An 18,964-nucleotide genomic window follows, 5' to 3' on the forward strand; every position below is an offset into this window, starting at 1 on the left:
AAATAACTCTTAAACATATATATGCATTCTTCACACTATACAGTATTATACAAGTCTAAATTTAGTCTAGCTTTCCAACCCAATTTTTATGCAGGATATACGCATGTATATATAACCTAATCATATTGTTTCTTCAATTTAAAAATAGCTGACCGTTTTTTTCCCCCCCCTTCTCTGGGATTATATTCCCAGTTTTGATCTCGGACGTCTGCTCACTTATAGCATATACGAATATTCTATTACTGTTAAGCAAACTATGAATAATAAAACATGTGTCCTTTATCACAGCTACACGTATGACAAAAGAACGCATGAAAATCAGTGGTATTCAGTGAGGTAAGATTAATGAAATAGCACTGAGTGGAGCGGATCACCACTCCAAGATGGCGGCCCCGTGTCTCGTCAGCGGCAGTAGGCAGTAGCGCTCCATGCTGCGTCTGCTTATAAGATGTCTATGCATTTATTGGCCGAGAGTACGGAAGTTGTGGTGTTGAGACTCTGCCATGATTGGACTAAACAGGTGTCATGTAAGACCCAGGGAATATATTTGATGATTGGGTCTGACATTTTGTTTCTGGTGTTTAGATTTCATCTTCTTGAAGTGAAAATTTTTTTTGTGTGTGTGTTGGCCCTGCGATGAGGAGGCGACTCCGCCTTCCGCCCGAATGCAGCTGGGATAGGCTCCGGCATGGACATCTTATAAGGGTACGCAGCATCGAGTGCTACTGCCTACTGGCGCTGACGAGACGCAGGGCCGCCATCTTGGAGTGGTGATCCGCTCCGCTCAGTGCAATTCATTTGGCAGGAGCAATGAACTGTCAGCGCATTTAATTAATCTTACCTCACTGAATACCACTGATTTTCACGCAGTTTTTTTTTTGTCATACGTGTAGCTATGATAAAGGACACATGTTTTGCCGTGTTTTATTATTCATAGTTTGCTTAACAGTAATATAATATTCTTATATGCTAAAAGTGAGCAGACGTCCGAGATCAAAACTGGGAATATAATCCCAGAAAAGTGGGGAAAAAAATGGTCAGCTATTTTTTAAGTTGAAGAAACAATATGATTAGGTTATATATACATGCGTATATCCTGCATAAAACTTGGGTTGGAAAGCTAGACTAAACTTACACTTGTATAATACTGTATAGTGTGAAGAATGCATATATATGTTTAAGAGTTATTTATTTTTATTCATAGTCATGTTTGAAGCAGCTAGTGTTTTTCCATTTGTACTCTTTTCTATTTTTCCATTTTATGTCCGCAAGTAAACTGTGTGTGTTACCTTGAAGATTTGGAATGTAGGAGTTGGAGTACTCCCTTATATCTTATCCGTAGTAGAACAATGAGCCTGTATTCCTTTCTGGAGAGGGTGGGGGCCGTTTGCGTATTCAAGAAGTGGTCTCTTCCTGTTTGAATGTTAGATCAACTAGAGCAGCCGATATGAATGTATTGGTTGAGTTGAACTCCTAAAGCTTTAGTATAAACTTGAAAATGTTCCAATTCTGTCTTGATGGTCCTTCTTACTCAGCATATATGTCATCGAAAGAACTTGGGATTGACCAGAGGAAGAACTGGTCAGACGCAACAATTGCCACTGTCCATATGATTGTTTACCAATTTACCATGAATTGATTTACGTGGACTCCGACTCAAACAAGTTGAAAAACGTATTCGGGTGTTACCATTTAGTGGTCAATTGTACGGAATATGTACTGTACTGTGTAATCTACTAATAAAAGTCTCAATCAATCAAAAAACCCGAATTAATGATTTATTTATTTTCTGCAAATGACATTATTAACATCCTGTAATTTTGTTTATTTATTCTTCTGATAGATGATAAAATAACAGCAATATAATAGGAACAAACACTACAGAGTAAATCAATTCCATGTAAATCAATTTCCCCCCCCCCACACACACACACACAATCTGGACTATGGTCCTAACTTTCACCCCTGTTGGCTTTTACAATCTTTATCTTCATCATTAATTTCAACTTTGTTATTCAAGTATGACATTTTTAAATGTAATTAATATCATTGACAAGCAATTCTATTATGGTCATACTCTTGTTTGCTAGCGGCGACGATTTCAGTACTATTGAAGATCTTTGCTCCTTCTCAACTCTGTGGTAATATTATTTTCACAAAATACAACCAATAGTACGTTAATGTTAAATCTTACTTGTGAAAAGTAGTCCCCCGATTCCTATTTTCAACAGTCCGGCATCTTTGTTTTCTACCTGTCAACTGTCAGTTTAGGCTCCTCATCACCACTTCAAGATGGCGGCCCAATTTCTCGCGTCACAGCAGCCAATGCTGCGTCTACTTATAACATGTCTATGGGCTCCGGTGTCGGGCGAAATTCAGCGTGCCTGAAATATTTGGTGTCGCTCGCCGCGGGAGCGCGCATTGGGGGCGGAGCTCCCGTGCCTTGTTCAGACAGCGGCGGCACTTCCGTGTTATTATCGATGTCAATGATACAAAATGTGGATTATTACCATCATGTTTTTATTGTCAAAAATGTTGTTGGTCTACCATTGCACATTCCTACCTTTTACCATGAGTTGATTAACGTGGACCCCGACTTAAACAAGTTGAAAAACGTATTCGGGTGTTACCATTTAGTGGTCAATTGTACGGAATATGTACTGTACTGTGTAATCTACTAATAAAAGTCTCAATCAATCAAAAAACCCGAATTAATGCTTTATTTATTTTCTGCAAATGACATTAATAACATCCTGTAATTTTGTTTATTATTTATTTAATCTTCTGATTGATAAAATAACAGCAATATAATAGGAACAAACACTACAGAGTAGACTCAATTCCATGTTAAAAAACAAAACAAATAAAACATTAAAAAATTGTCACACACACTAGGTGTGGCGAAATTTGTCCTCTGCATTTGACCCATCCCCCTGTTCACCCCCCGGGAGGTGAGGGGAGCAGTGAGCAGCAGCGGAGGCCACGCCCGGGAATCCATTTTTGGTGGTTTAACACACAATTCCAACCCTTGATGCAGAGTTGTCTTGGATGGGACAATACACATTTGAAGTAGTTCAATATGTGTATTTGAAAAAACAATTTTACAGATTCGGTGGAATGGCGGTAATGAAATTGTTTTATACCGATACAGTAGTAAGTTGCATTAGGCTATTGAAGTGAATTAATTAACTCATATTATGTTTTGCATATGGAGAAAGCAAACCACCACGTTTAATCAAACAGTGGTATTTCATTTTGAGCACATAAGATAAGGCCCCTTAGTTTGATATTCGCAGGTGGATTGGATCACTTCTCGTAGGAAAAGAGGCTCTAATTGGGACTTCGGAATGCAAAAGTGATAACCATATCCTTGAGAAAAGACTACCAGTCTAGCTCAACGCCAACATTTGAGTTATGACTCAAAGCAGTTGTTTTCCAGACACTTATACACGAACATCTCCTTTTATGGTCAGGATGTGCTCTCCTGACTTAGCACACACACCCAGAGACAGGAAGGAAGAATATAAAACTGATGGTTTGGCTTCTCCAAGTTAGGAGTGCCTCATTTTCTTGACCTGACCTCCTCCAGGGAACTGCAGTCCTGTGTAATGACGCTCGCTCGTAACAAAGCAATTTTTGGTTCGGCAAAGCGTCTTCGACGTCTTCTTTGATCCGGCCGCACTGCCGTGTCATCCTTCTGTCCGGACGAGGATGACAAGACCAGAAATACTCTTCACAATCAAGCTGTACTTTTCCTATCTGTGCAAGGACAAAAACTTCTTGTCTGAGGGGTGGCCTCAGCCGCAGATGTTACCTTTGTTTTAGCCCGCTAACAGCCGAGGACTTCAAGGACCTCAACGAAGATAAGACGACAGCACGCAGACGAAGCAGAGACAAGGCGAAATCACAAGGCCCCCGGCACATTCCGTCACGTATTGTGCGTACTGGAGCTGCTTTGCATGATATATGTGACTGCCCCTTTTTAGAGGCGGCCTCAGTGATGTTGACTGGGGAACTCCTGAATAAATAGAGGGACGCGGGAGCTGTACCTTAGAGTGTAGGGCGAGACTGTGACTAAGTGTGCAGCTCCATGCATTCTCCTCATGAGCTAAATTGAACTCTGTCTCAACATGGTTCCTTGCTTCTTGTCTGTTTAAAAGATGTCAACAGTGTTTGAACCTGACAATTTACCACGGTGCCACCTAGCTGCAGTCTTGTGCATCATCCTGACATGAATACTAGAGTGTAGACAAAAATAATGACGTTCCTGCTGCTTGCAACCACCCCCAGTGGTTGTCCTGAGACAGCATTTTATGGGAACTTAAAAACTTCAAGAGAAACATGAATGGCTCAACATAATTTATTTTCATTTTATGTTAAAATGTACAGAGTTCTTGCTAAGAAAGGGTTGGGGGGAGGAGGGGGTGAATAAATGGAAATACATACAGAGACAGAAGAGAGTTGAGGGCGCTGAGCACAGCACAGCACTGCACTCCTCTGTTCATTTTGCACTCTCTCTTAGCATACAATGCAACATGTACAATTCCAAAGGATACAAAAAGGGAAGCGATATAAACAGACAGAAATATACGGAGCTTATTTTTACATGCCTCTTTAATGTAAGGAAGTCATCCTATACACACACACAAGTAAAAAAAATGCCAAGTGACCTTTAGATATTTGTAGTCCTTTTTGTTTAAAATATCATTAATATACTACACAAAGATAGAAAAACTCTAGAGATGAGATGGAATGGAGAGGTTAAAGGCATCTTTAAGTCAGTAAAAGTGAAAATATTTTTTTTTTTTGTTCTTTTGAATTTCTTTAGTAATCATTACCCCAAGATGTGAGCTAAAAAATATGTGGTTCTTGTTTTTTCCTGAAACAGAAGTGGGGGGGAAAAATGACAGTACCAATGTCAATGTCAGAATTTCCTTTTTATATTATAGAAAAAAAACGTGTTCTCTACAACAGCTTTTCTAAAGTCCAAAAGAGTCAGCTCGTGTTGTAATAGAAAGCTGCCCACTCTGATAAAATTCAGAAAGAAAACAAAAGTTCAGAACAGAACAATAGACACAAATAAAGTATGCAATGTCAGATGTATCAGAAAACAAAACAAAACAAAAACTCCTCTTTTGATGTTGAATACTGGTACATGGAGCAACAAGGCGGAACGTTCCACCCGAGCCGTTTCGACGCCGTAACCCAACAAAGATCTGACCCTGCTTCCATACGAGTGTGCCTCTGTGTGGGCCAAGCCATGCACTACACCAGGCATTTAGGTGCACCTTTTACAAAGGCTGTTTACCGCGGTATCTCTAGCAAACAGAAGTTGAGAGAAAATAAAATATATATATATAAAAAAATACATGTTTAACAGAATACACACTTCATAAGCTGACACTCCACCTCTGTGGGTCATCAACCCTTTTGGGGGGGGGGAGTTGGCTAATTGTTAACCGCGTTTCCTTCACCAGTTGCTCTTATTTTTCATTGCCGAAGAAGTAGACGTCGGACACCGACGGTCAGTGGAGTGTGGAAAACGTAGAAAGCTGAAGGTTGTACATTCCTAGGCGAGAGCTAGCCAGTCTATGTGTGTGTGTGGTACCGGAATATTTACATCTATACTTCTCAGAGCGGAAGAAGACTGAAACATAATGCTATTGTTTTACGTATGGACGAGACAGTAAAATGCTTGCCTACTCTCCGTGTGTCGCTGCAGTGTTTTTGGTACGATGCCGTCCACCCAGGAAGACAGAAACATGGCTGAAAACCTCTACACGCAGAAGGCCCGGCCCTTTCGCTTTTCCACGTTGACGGGGGGGCCGGCCGTGGAGATGTCACACGTATAAAGACTGAAGCATTTAAGAGGCCTGCCTGCACAAGGATATTCCAAAACAAAGAAAAATAAAGTTCAACATGTTTAACAGAACGAGAATGCTTCTCTTTTTTTTTTAAGGTAAGGCTTCCTATGTCGAAAGATTGTGTGCATGGATGAAAATAATCCGATAAAGATCTTTTATCGTTTGCAGTCGGACAAACAAGAACGTATCCGGTTATGTCATTTTCTGTGTATATTCCCCTTTCTCCACCGTGCACGTCAAGAGGAATAGTTTGCGGGGACTGTGTACGCCTGGCCTGGTCCATGGACACACCTGGTCTCTCCTATGAGAAACTACCACTATGATTACACAGAAAAACCGGAAACCCAAAGAGTCTCTCTGTTGGCATTCACCTCCTTCTGGTGCTTTCCGCAGCACTGGAGAGTGTGACAAAGAGTACGGCGAGTGTCAGCCGTGGCCCCGTCGAGTCTTTTCCACTCTGCCGCTTTTCATCTGCTCATGTACGGCGACTGTTTCGGGACGCCAGCGTAGCTATGATGAGAGGGGCCTGTGTACATCATGTTGCCATGGTGATTTGGCTGCATAGGCTGCTGGGGGTAACCCTGCCCACCCATCATCCCCATTTGCATTTGCATGGGATACTGAGCTGGCTGATTCATGTAAGGGGGATTACCGTGGTAACCACTGTTCATCATTGGTTGGGGCATTCGGTAGCCAGCTGACATGGCATTGAGCGGAGTCATGTTCATGGAATTGTACGCAGCTGGCGTAGGCATGAGGTTTGGCATCATGCCGCGTTGAACAGCCAAGGTGCGAGGTGTGCCCTGCATGGCCACTGCCCCCGAGCTGCGCCCGTAGAGCTGCTGTTGGTGCGTGGCTGGCGCCAATTGCTGAGTGGCTTTAGAGCGGATGGAGATATGGCCTTTGACGGTTGCCATTTGGCCCTGCAGCCGCTGCGTGTGCGGTGGGGGGCCGAGACTGATGTTGGTGGTGGGCATGTTGCATTGCAGCTGCAGGGAGCCCAGGTTCATGGAGCCGGAGCTAAGGTTAGGGGGTGGAGTCATTGTGGACTGGCCCTGGGGGATGGGAGTGTGGGCAGAGGGGGCGAGCCCAGGATTAGAGAGTGACACACTGGCGGCGTAGGAGGTAACGGAGGCCGAGTGAGAGTAAGGCATGGCATGGGGGTCCATGATAGTGTTCGTGAGCTGTTGGAGTTTGGCCAGGCTGAATGTTGCAGAGGGCTGGGTGTAACCCCCTGTGCCAAAATCCTGACCCATACGCTCATACAGGGTACGACCACCTCCCCCTCCACTCTCGGGAATCTCCATTATCATGGGAGTGGAGCCAAAGCCATTACCCATGCTACACTGGGAAAGGGGCTGCTGAGAGGGTGGGGCCGAGGATGGAGGCTGGGAGTTGGAGGCTTGCTGCTGCTGTGTGACCTTTTTTTGGGACGACTGTGACTGCTGTTGATTAGTGCTTGGAGGCCTCTCAATAACGCCACAGCTCTGGGGAGACTTAATACCACAACCGGGGGTGTTAGATGGGTGAGGGCGAGGTGGGGCTTGGGGCACAGTTACTGCATTACTGCTTCCGGGACCGTTGTTGGCACCAGATCCGGTTTGCTGGATGAGGCTACAGCTTCCCATTCCATGCTGAGAGCCTCCATTTCCTGTGGAAGATGTCAGGCTGGGAGCTGGCACAAAGGAACAGCTGTTGGACTGGGAGGACGACTGGGTGGCTGAGCTAGACGAAGAGGCGGCAGATGAAGAAGCTGAAGAAGCCCCTGGGACAGATATTACCCCTCCGTTACCCCCATTGCCTGTTCCGTTGCCCCCTCCGCCCATAGTGGAGTCATAGCTGCTGGGGTTGTCATAGTTCTCCGTAGTGCTCTCGATACTGCCGAGGTCACTGAAGCCGCTGTCCACCACTTGCTGCGAATGGTCTGATACAGATGGGACATCCATCATTGGAGACGTCTCCATGTTCTGTTGAGAGGGTGCAGACAAAGAACTGGGGTGTTCTGGGGTGATCTGTGTGTACCCACTTCCAGTTCCACCACCACTTCCACCTGCTGCAGTGGGGCCCGGCGTCCCTCCTCTCTGGCCAGCTGGAGTTGTGTCCATGATGGCAGAAGGCAATCCTGGACTGTTCACCGAACGCACAGACTGACTGGGCAAGGGGGCAATTGGGGGATTAGGCATTGGGCTGCTGTGTTGTGAGGCCCCACACTCCTCTACCAACGCCAAGGCCTCCTCCTCAGCATCCCCTGTGTGGCTATAACTCTGTAGAGTCCGACAAGCTGCAAGTGTCTCTTCACAGTCCTGGTAAGCACCATGATGAGCCTCAGTCTCTTCATCTTGAGCTTCCCCCTGTGTCAGAGACTGGACGGCCTGGACTGTCTCCAGGTCAAGTTCATTGGAGTGGTGATGGGGATGATGTGAATGATGGTGACCCAGCTCCTCTTTGAAGTCAGAGTGCTGATGAGATTGGGCGTGGGAGTGTGTCTGTGGGGGTTCTATTAACAGTGCGACATCCTTATCCTCCGTTTGCAAAGGCTGAAGCTCCATAGGTTCCGAGGGAACAGACATGGCCGTAACAGTTTCCACAGCTGCGGCGGCGGCAGCAGACTCCTCCTGCTCTCTCCGCCGCCTGTCCTCCTGCTGTGGATCACTGGAGGAGGGCCTGCACTTGGACTCCTGTGACTCCTCTTCATGCTGTTGTTCCTCCTCCTCCTCCTCTTCTTCCTCCTCTTGCTTGCTGACATAGTCCCGGGCCACGCTGTTCTCCATGTCTAAAAAAGCCTCTCCGCCTTGTGGTTCTTCTTTGACTGGAGGTGAGCTTGCATGGGAAGCAGGCTCCTCGTCTTCATCATCCTCCTCATCTTCTGACTCCTGGCTTTTTCTTTTCTTACTAATGTTGCTGCTGCTACTGCTTTTCTCTTCTAGGTGTCCGTCCCCTTCATCATCTGCATCATGGTCCTCACTTCGCCGGCTTCCTGAACACGGTGTAGCTGTTGCTCGCCTAGACATAGTAAGATCACCACTTCCCGGGCTCTCAAATTCCCCTTCTTCTCTTTTCTCTTCCTCGTCGTCTTCTTCCCTTTCACCATTATCAATATCCTGAGGGCGGAACTGTTGGGCCTTAGGCCCTGGGTTGGACATGGAAGAAGAAGGAGACGACAAAGGACAGGACAGTGGACGACTTGATTTGTTCTCCTCCCTCTCTGACTCAGCTTCCTCCTCCTCTTCTTCTGCTTCCTCAGGCTCAGAGGTGTGAGGTGGCTTTGGTACAGGTGGCGGTGCTTGATGGAGACCAGGATTCTTGGGTGGTCTCCCTCTCCTTTTAGGGACCTTTGGCTCCACAGGCGTAGGGAGAAAGTCTTCTTCGTCAGAGTATTTTTCTTTGTCATTAGAGGTGAACCTGGAAACCCGCTTGCTGTGTTGATCTATTGAAAGCATTGGAACATTTTTGTCCAGCTGCTGCTCTAACAGTCTTTGTCTCTCCTGCTCCTGCTTATCTGCTTCCTCTTGGGCCCGCTGCAGATACCAACTTCGAGGCTTGCGACCGGGCTTCATCTTGATTTTGGGGGGTGTCGCCACCCCACTCACAAGTCTTACTGCAGCCGCTCGCTGGTTGGCTCCACTTCCAGGTGGCCTTCCAGGTCCCCGTTTCTTCCAGTGCAGTGGTTTACGACTCTTTCCCTTAGGCCAGCCTTTTTTCTTCTTGGCTGGGACCTCAGGATTGGCAACTAGATTTGCAGATGGTCCTGCTGGCAACTCAGCCACAGGGTTTAGCATGGCAGTAAGCTCTGCAAACAAAAATATACAAATGAACATGTGTGACATAAAACTACATAGATAACCATGTTTATATAGTTAACTAGGACTCAACAAAGTCCTTTACCCACCATCTTCCTCTGAATCTGAGAGACTGCAGTGTCTGCCCCTTTTGGAAGTAGGGTCTGACAATCTAAGTGCAGAGCGGGCTGGAGGGTAGCGGCGCAGGGGGTGGCCTACGGGTGTCTCCTCCTCAAGCCTCGGCATGGGCCTCTCTGAGTCAGAGTCCACAAAGGGCTCATCTAAAACCTCTGTGGTCTCAGAAATGGTCTCTGTCACCACGCTGCTGTGAGGGTGGCTGCGCTGGCGAAAACGACGCTTTCTCAATGGCTTCTGGGCAAAACAAAATGGGAAATCAGAATCAAATGCAAATCGAGGTTTTATTAACTTCTTTATATTTCAAATTTTCTCAACCAATCGAGAAAGTTATTTTTTTCAAAACCTTTAGTAATGTTGGTGCTTTTGTCAATATCAATAGGTGACCAATTTAATAATCTTGTTTGCAGTAACTTTACAATGTTGATTTTTAATATATCTAATCTCATGTTTGTGTGGATGTTTATGTACAAGACTCCTAAAAGAACCCCCATCCCACCCTAAACTCAATGTTGTCAAGCCATATACACACACACTTGGAGTGTTTATATGCACTAAAAAACTCATATGAATTTAATTAAAACCTTAATTAGTTGTGTGACTTTTTAAAGATGGGATTAACATATCTAGAACATACATATATATATATATATATATATATATATATATATATATATATATATATATATATATATATATATATATATATATATATATATATATATATATATACTACCGTTCAAAAGTTTGGGGTCACCCAAACAATTTTGTGGAATAGCCTTCATTCTGTCGAGTTTCAGATGAAAGTTCTCTTTTTCTGGCCATTTTGAGCGTTTAATTGACCCTACAAATGTGATGCTCCAGAAACTCAATCTGCTCAAAGGAAGGTCAGTTGTGTAGCTTCTGTAACGAGCTAAACTGTTTTCAGATGTGTGAACATGATTGCACAAGGGTTTTCTAATCATCAATTAGCCTTCTGAGCCAATGAGCAAACACATTGTACCATTAGAACACTGGAGTGATAGTTGCTGGAAATGGGCCTCTACACACCTATGTAGATATTGTGTATTTCTTTAAAGTTAAGACTAGTTTAAAGTTATCTTCATTGAAAAGTACAGTGCTTTTCCTTCAAAAATAAGGACATTTCAATGTGACCCCAAACTTTTGAACGGTAGTGTGTATATATATATATATATATATATATATATATATATATATATATATATATATATATATATATATATATATATATATATATATATATATATATATATATATATATATATATAATGGAAGTTTGGAAATTGATGTTCTGTGTACCACACGCAATCACACCCACACACACAGCAGGCCTAGAAAGGAGGAGGACAGAGTGTAGGTACACAGAACATCAGAGGGTCAAATGTGTGAGAAAATGAGAGCAGACAGTTTTGACAAACAATGTTGCAACCTTGTGTGGGAACCGCAGGTGCAGAAACACAAAAGAAGAATCCTTGTGGGATGCAGAAACTGGCAGATAAATTTTCTGTGCAACGTTCATATTGTTTTTAACTCAGCCAGCGTTTGTGGGTCTGATGGACCCGTTGCATTTTGTGGATTTTAATGCCCCACAATCAAACACTTTTATGTTAAAATACTGAACAGATGTTTACCTTATCCCAATAAACATCTGTTCAGTATTTTAACATAAAAGTGTTTGATTGTGGGGCATTAAAAGCCACAAAATGCAACGGATCCATCAGACCCACAAACGCTGGCTGAGTAACAACAATATGAACATTACACAAGGGTTAAATGGCAGACTAAAAAATCTCCCACCTTTACAAGAGCCCAGGGTCCACCATACTTTGACGCCTATGTGTGTGAGAGCAAGAGACTACATTGCAATTTCATGCAGAATGAATGAAGCACCTAACCTAACCTACCCAATCATAATGGCTACAATGAATGTATTTGTCACTTCACAAATAACATGAATAAATAGAAGCAGTTTGTTTTGTACCTTGCATTTGAGGCCCATAGCAGGCTTTGTCAGAATGGGTGGAGAGCTTTCCCTACCCTCCCCATCCTCATCATCGTCGTCGTCGTCATCGTCATCATCTTCCTCATCTTCTTCGCTGCTATCACTAAAGCCACTCTTCCTGACAAGAGGAGAATCATTCAGCCTGGAAACTCCAGGAAGCTGCGTTGGCCCATCACCGTGTTCCTCCATCTGTCTAGGCTTGGGGCCTCTCTTTTTCCTTGGAGGGCGCCCTCTTCGAGTGGGGGTTACGGCGGGGTGTCTGGCCATGTCCGTTGTGTGAAAGTCTGTGGGCTCTGCTTTTCTATCCAATGAGAAAAGTGAGGGGGGACATGGAGACGATTCCGGTTTTCCTTCCTCCGTCTTCTCATCGCCCTCGTCCTCTTCCTCCATTGGGCGGACCTTAGGTGGGCGTCCAACTCGCAGGCAGTCTTTCACGCCTTTACCCCAAGGCCAGTTTTTGGGTGGACGGCCACGGGGTCTGCGCTCTCCATTTGTCGGCAGGGGTGGTCGAGGTGGTTGTGGGGCAGGTGAACGACAGATTGGAGGTGATGTTGGAGAACTTTGGCTGACTGGAAACCCGAGAAAGCCCTTGCTTTCCTCTTCCTCCTCTTCCTCTTCTCTCTTCTTGGCTTGAAACACGTGCCAAGACATTGATGGAAGCTTGTGACTTGGCTTGACCTATTAACAAAACAAAAACAAATGTCAAGACCTAATAGTGAAGGACAAATTTGAAAGATTACCTATCAGTTTTTGATGCATTTCAGACAGCGCTTTCGACTTTTAACAGATATTTATAACCATTTTTTTATTCTACAACCTCAGACTCTAAATTCATTCAAGTAATTTTGGGAGGAGGATTTAGGTGTGACACTATCTGAAGATAGCTGGACAGAGATTTTAAGTACAGTTCATAGCTCTTCTCTTTGTGCCAGGCATCCAATGCAAGCGAATACATTGTACTTATTAAACCAAGATTTGACTTGCTCAGATGTATGCCGGAATATCTGAAAGCTGTGATCAACGCCAACAGTCTCCAGCTAATTTCATACATACTGTATGTTTTGGCTCTGCCCATGTCTGGATAGTTAGCTATAGCAGGGGTCCCCAACCTTTTTTCCACCAGGGACCGGTTTAATGTGTGCATTATTTTTACGGATCGGCTTTTCACGTGTGGCAGATAAAAACAGCAAAAAAATTAGCATGAAAATTCAACTAACTATAACGCTGAAATATTGGGAGCCCTGGGCGTGTTTCTTTGCAAAAAGATGGTCGCCGGCATATATTATATTTAACCATAGGGCCAGTGTTGGGCCGCGAGCGCCCCCTTGAATGTAATATATGTGTTTTTTCAGCTGTGGTCTACATAGGCCACAGCGGTATTAGTTGTAATACACTTTTCTACCACTTGTGGCAGTAATGACAATATAAAACAGGGGTGGGCAATTCATTTTTACCGGGGGCCGCATGAGCCACCCGAGCACTGCTGGAGGGCCACATCGACAATATTTCAATTAAATTTTGCTCAATATTATTTTTGATGTATACCATAAGATAAATAATAATAATAATAATAATAATACTTTCATTTAACCTAACTTAACTTTATACCAAAAGCACTGCTTTGGAAATCATTTGTACCCCTTTCAGAGATCACATTTACTTCCCCTTAAACATCCTCATGTTGCACAATGAAATGTAAGCATAAGATGAAGTGTGCATTCCTGTAACTTTCTCTAGTAACAGCATTCCATGATTAATATAAATAAATTAACATTAATAATAAACGCACAACATAGATGTTTTTTTAACTTTATTTTGTAATATGTGATTGCCGCTGTTCACATTCACTCACAATCACGAACACGCATACATCCCCACGGAAGTAATACAAATAACGCTTTTCAAAACAAAAGCAGCACCGTTGTATTGCACACTCGAGATAGATACTTTTTAAAATTTATTGATGATTGGCCTCACGCGGGCCGGATAGGGACGCACAAAGGGCCGGATGTGGCCCGCGGGCCGCAGAATGCCCAGGTCTGATATAAAACAACCAGACTGAAATTCATAGAGAAATTTCTAAAGCGCAAAAATTATGACTAAAGTGGTATTTTCATTTGCACTTTAATTTTATTGACAGTTTAGTTAAAAAACATACTTATTATTAATTTATTTTATCAGAACATAATGTATATTGTATGTAAATGTATTTTGTCTAATCAGTCTGACCTAAGCGTAAGGTTTATTTGTCAAGTTAATAAATTAATCTTTGTGATTAACACATGCTTTTATATAATTTTACAAGGTAGGGAACTGTAAGTAGGTCAGATATTTTATTTTATTTAATATGATCAAAATCAAGAGTAAGATTACTAATTCAGTGTTAATACTGGAGTGGGGTCCGGGTCCCCCTGTAGTGTAGGTCCTGAGTTCAAACAGGTTAAGAACCCCTGCTATACACAATGACCCTGCAGATGAAAATTAGCCTTTGGCTACAACCTGACACATTAAAATTGTATATGTTCATTAATGTGCATTCATTTACTATAACAAATGGCAACTTCCTGTCAGGAGTTGTAATATACATCTATAAACAAGCTTATTGGTGTGTTTAGTGGGACAGACGAAAGTTACGGTAAGTTGGAGAAGTGAAGTGAAGTGAATTATATTTATATAGCACTTTTCTCTAGTGACTCAAAGCGCTTTTACATAGTGAAACCCAATATCTAAGTTACATTTAAACCAGTGTGGGTGGCACTGGGAGCAGGTGGGTAAAGTGTCTTGCCCAAGGACACAACGGCAGTGACTAGGTTGGCAGAAGCGGGGACCGAACCTGGAACCCTCAAGTTGCTGGCACTTAATGTTTCTGTACGGCCCGGTAGCAATTGCGTCACGGACCGGTGATTGGGGACCACTGAGCTATAGGACCGAAATTGTTAACACTTTGCCTGTGGTCACTGGCGAAAAGATTGAACTGAATCATTTAAGTCAGGCGTTTCAAAGTCATTTTAACTCAAGGGCCGCATGGAGGAAAATCTATTCCCACGTGGGCCGGACGGGTAAAATCATGGCATAATAGCTTAAAAATACAACTAAGGCAATTTCAAATTGTTTTCTTTGTTTTACTTCGGCCCAAAATAGAACAAGCACATTCTGAAAATGTAAACATCACAAATAATCCTCTCGACAAAACACCTCATGTTAGTTAAAAATTGGGAGGAAAAAATGAGTGTGGTTTAAAAAACACCATGAAGAACACAATGAACTTAGACTTAATCGCAGTGTATCTACAGCATCAAAGGTTGGAATTGGGGGTTAAATCACCAAAAATTATTCCCGGGCGCAGCCATCGCTGCTGCCCACTGCTTCCCTCACCTCCCAGGGTGTTTAAGGGTGATGGGTCAAATGCAGAGAATAATTTTGCCACACTTAGTGTGTGTGTGACAATCATTGGTACTTTAACTTTTAACGTAGTGTGAGTGTGAATGTTGTCTATCTGTGTTGGCCCTGTGATGAGGTGGCGACTTGTCCTTTCGCCCGAGTGCAGCTGGGATAGACTCCAGCACCCCCCATGAACCCGAGAGGGACAAGCGGTAGAAAATGGATGGATGTTTTTTTTGTTACTTGTTGGGGGTGGGGGTGGTGGGGCATTTAATGAGTTTAACTGTTCCTGTCAATGGTGTGACTTAAAACCCAATAAACAAATGTAAAAAAATAAAATAAAATAAAAAATACATTACCTCCTCGCGGTCATCTTCCCTCTGTTCTTCGTCATCCTCATCCTCATCTTCATCACCATCAGAAACCACGGTATTCGTTACGATTACAGGAGTCCAGCGGAGACACTCGGGGTCGACCTCGAGCTGTCGAGGTCGAGCCTTGAGACGAGCCATGTGGTTTGACACCAGCTTCTCTCGTCGCACCAGGACCGTCCTAACACAGCAAATAAGATCATCACAAATCTATATGCGTGTTCATCATATTACATTGTAATGCCAACTTTCCAATGTATTTTTCTGAGGACACCTTGTGTCCCCCACCCCTGCACCCATTCTCACCCTCCACTTAAGTCTGTCACTACCTTCGTCAAAGATACACACACTGCAGTGTTTCCCACACATTCATTTATTTGTGGCGGCCCGCCACGAAATAATTACGTCCGCCACAAATAAAAAATTGTATTTTTTTTTTTTTTTTTTGTTCCTGTCCAGCTCTTCAGGCAAATCATATAGTTGATGTAGATGCCCATATAGGCTGTTCAGATTTACTTTACAAAAGAGAAGTGTAGGATACTTCTCTTGTTGCCTTATTTGTATTTGACCACTACTGTTTTCTGTTTATTTGTTACTGACTGTGGCAGGACACCTCTGCTTCTGTTTCACTTTATGTTGCTGGTAAATAATATGGTTGTAGTAGTAGGCTAAAGTTAAATTATTTAGTATGCACTAATTAAAGGGGCAGAGCTTTAAGAGACATTTTAGCTTTTATATTTTATAAGATATATTTTTTGTAAGAACCACAATTAATACATATATTTCAGTGAATAACTTATTGTTCAAATCTGTATATAAATATGTACATAAAGTGTTGTAATTATATTGTAAAATGGATGGATGGTGGGACGTTTAAAACAAAACTGTTATTATTAATTAGTAAGTATACATTTTTTTAGCCTTTTTAGAGGAAATCATATCATTGTAGTAAATTATGCAAATTACTCGATGATGTCATGGTGACCACGCCCATAGCCACGCCCCCACCGCCACAGGTATCTTGGCAGTTTATGGGAAACACTGCACTGGGTGGAGCGACCCTTAATTGTTGGCATTCCCTGTCAAATTACATTTTTGATATCGCCCGAATGCAGCTGAGATAAGCTCCAGCACCCCCCGCGACCCCGAACAGGACAAGCGGTAGAAAATGGATGGATGGATGGTATCGCAATTGTTTTTTTAGTTTCAATATTTAATGTTGTTACTATACGGAATATTTTATTTCTATGCATATCATATGGCACACTGCAAATCTATTGAGTTCAGATAAGTGCCAAATGCTCTAAAATACTGCACATAGTGTTTTTCTTCTTAAATCAGTTAATATACACAATGTTGACGTTAAATATGTTATCGAACGTATAAAATAAATGAAAAATAATAATTCTTTGCTAAGTAACTATAGTTACTCTTACAATGACGTAAAGTTACCGTATTTTTCGGACTATAAGGCGCACTTAAAATACTTTCATTTTCTCAAAACTCGACAGTGCTCTTTATAACCCAGTGCGCCTAATGTACGGCGTACTTCTGGGTGTGCTTACTGACCTCAAAGCAATTGTATTTGGTACATGGTGTAATGATAAGTGTGACCAGTAGATGGCAGTTAACAACACCAAAACTTTAAATGTTCGATTGAGAATATAGAACATTTCACACGTAGCTCAAAAATCTATCAAAATGTTTTTAGTACGGCTTCGGCAAGCTATGAAGCCGCACCGCTTGATGGATTGTCTGCGCATTAAACATATGAGTATTATTATGGTGTGTGTTTTGTTTCGCAATATTATGCAAAACCAAATTTTCTTACCTTCTGGTACCTGCTGATGTGTATTTGGGATCTGCACAAGTCCTGAAAATGTGCACGAGTCCGCAATTGTGTGGTCATAAGCTTCTTATTTTTCTCTATCTTCTTATGGGACATTCATCTTCCACTGTTGCCATTTCTAATATACCGTATTTCCTTGAATTGGCGCAGGGAATATAGTATTCGCACGTCTAGAATTACTGCCGGGTCAAACTCGTTTCTCAAAATAATTAACGCATGCTTGGCCTTATCGCCGGTTCATTATTAACGCCGGATCAAATTCGTTTCGCAAAATATTAATTTTATTATCGCATGTCTATAATTTTCGCCGGGTCAAACTCGTTTCGCAAAATATTTAGCATATGTCTAGAACTTCCGCCGGGTCAAATTCGTTACGTCACGAGTGACGATTTACCTGTCCTCATTTTCAAAATGGAGGAAGCTGCTTTCAGTAGTTTGCAATCGCACAAAGGAAAAAAGATAAAGAGCTATTCAGTAGGATTTAAGGTCCAAGCTATTGAATACCGGTACGGTATGCTAAAAAGAACAGTAAGCAGCTATGTTTTATTAATATACCGTAGCTGCGTGTGTCAAATACGGTATGAGTCATTAAATGACTCCCGCCTCCTGGTGGTAGAGGGCGCTAGTGATCCTTCTTGCGACTTCCGGTACTGCAGAAGAAGTGACAACACGCAGCAACATATTTTTTTTTTTTTCCTCTCGCCTGAACTTTTAACATGGAGGATTACATACCGGTATCTAAAATAAAACAGTTTTCTAAACTGGACTTTCAATCGAAGCAGGAGGTAATAATTAAAGGAATATCTCCATCGAGACAGAGAGACTTTTAAAACTGAAGAAAGAAAATAAGGAAGACTTTTATAAACAAGTTATCGATGCTTTTGGTCAGAAGGAGCTGCAAATGGACTCCATTTATAAGTACAGGTAAGACCATAATAACGTTTTTTTTTATTAAATGTGCTTTTCATGATGGTATGCTTACATCACACTCAAAGCGCACGCCTAAATTTACCGCATTCCTTTTGGTAAACGCCGGAGTGAGAAGAGGTTTTAAAATAATTACAGCATGCACGGCCATCCTGCAGGCTTCCGGTAAACGCCGGAGTGACAGGAGGTTTTAAATTAATTAGCGCCCCTGTGGCTATTCAAGGAAATACGGTAAAGTAGTGTAAAGTTCTTACTTCTATCTGTCAGTAGACTAGATATCAAAGCGCTAAAAACTGTAGTGGGTTTACCTAATTCACCCACGGAACTTTAGTTATTAGAGGGTTCCGGTCGGACGGTTTTTCACGGGACACATTTCCGGCGTTAATGTTGCATTATTGAGCCACAAATGAGAAGACGCTGCTCCGTTATTGATTTGGTAATTTTTAGCCTGATAGTGCTGGTCTTCAACAGCTTCTGAAAATATGCACACAGTATGGTAGTGATTTTAAAGAGCAAGATCATGATAGTTAGAAGTAGAGAAGACAGACAGTCAGCCTTTCCTGACTTCTCTCTATCTGGTTCTGTACTTAGTGTTGTTGTAAAATGAAATATCTGGGACATATTATTACCAATGA

At 42.5% G+C, this 18,964-nt stretch overlaps 1 protein-coding gene across 2 annotated transcripts in view; it reads right to left on the reverse strand.

Moving 5' to 3' along the window:
* Positions 1–4,350: 4,350 nt before the first annotated feature.
* kat6a (K(lysine) acetyltransferase 6A) overlaps positions 4,351–18,964 on the reverse strand; it is a 107,208-nt gene continuing 92,594 nt past the window's right edge. The window contains exons 14-17 of one of the 2 annotated variants that reach the window (XM_062051597.1): positions 15,542–15,734; positions 11,781–12,479; positions 9,754–10,012; positions 4,351–9,654 (exon numbers count right to left, since the gene is read on the reverse strand). In XM_062051597.1, coding sequence (XP_061907581.1) covers positions 6,332–9,654; positions 9,754–10,012; positions 11,781–12,479; positions 15,542–15,734 — 4,474 coding nt within the window. In that variant the 3' untranslated portion in view covers positions 4,351–6,331. Of the gene's footprint in view, positions 9,655–9,753; positions 10,016–11,780; positions 12,480–15,541; positions 15,735–18,964 lie in introns of both variants that reach the window. The other variant, XM_062051596.1, reaches the window with a different exon arrangement.

The sequence above is a fragment of the Entelurus aequoreus genome, linkage group LG06 (assembly GCF_033978785.1).
Source record: "Entelurus aequoreus isolate RoL-2023_Sb linkage group LG06, RoL_Eaeq_v1.1, whole genome shotgun sequence".
NCBI classification, from domain to species: domain Eukaryota; kingdom Metazoa; phylum Chordata; class Actinopteri; order Syngnathiformes; family Syngnathidae; genus Entelurus; species Entelurus aequoreus.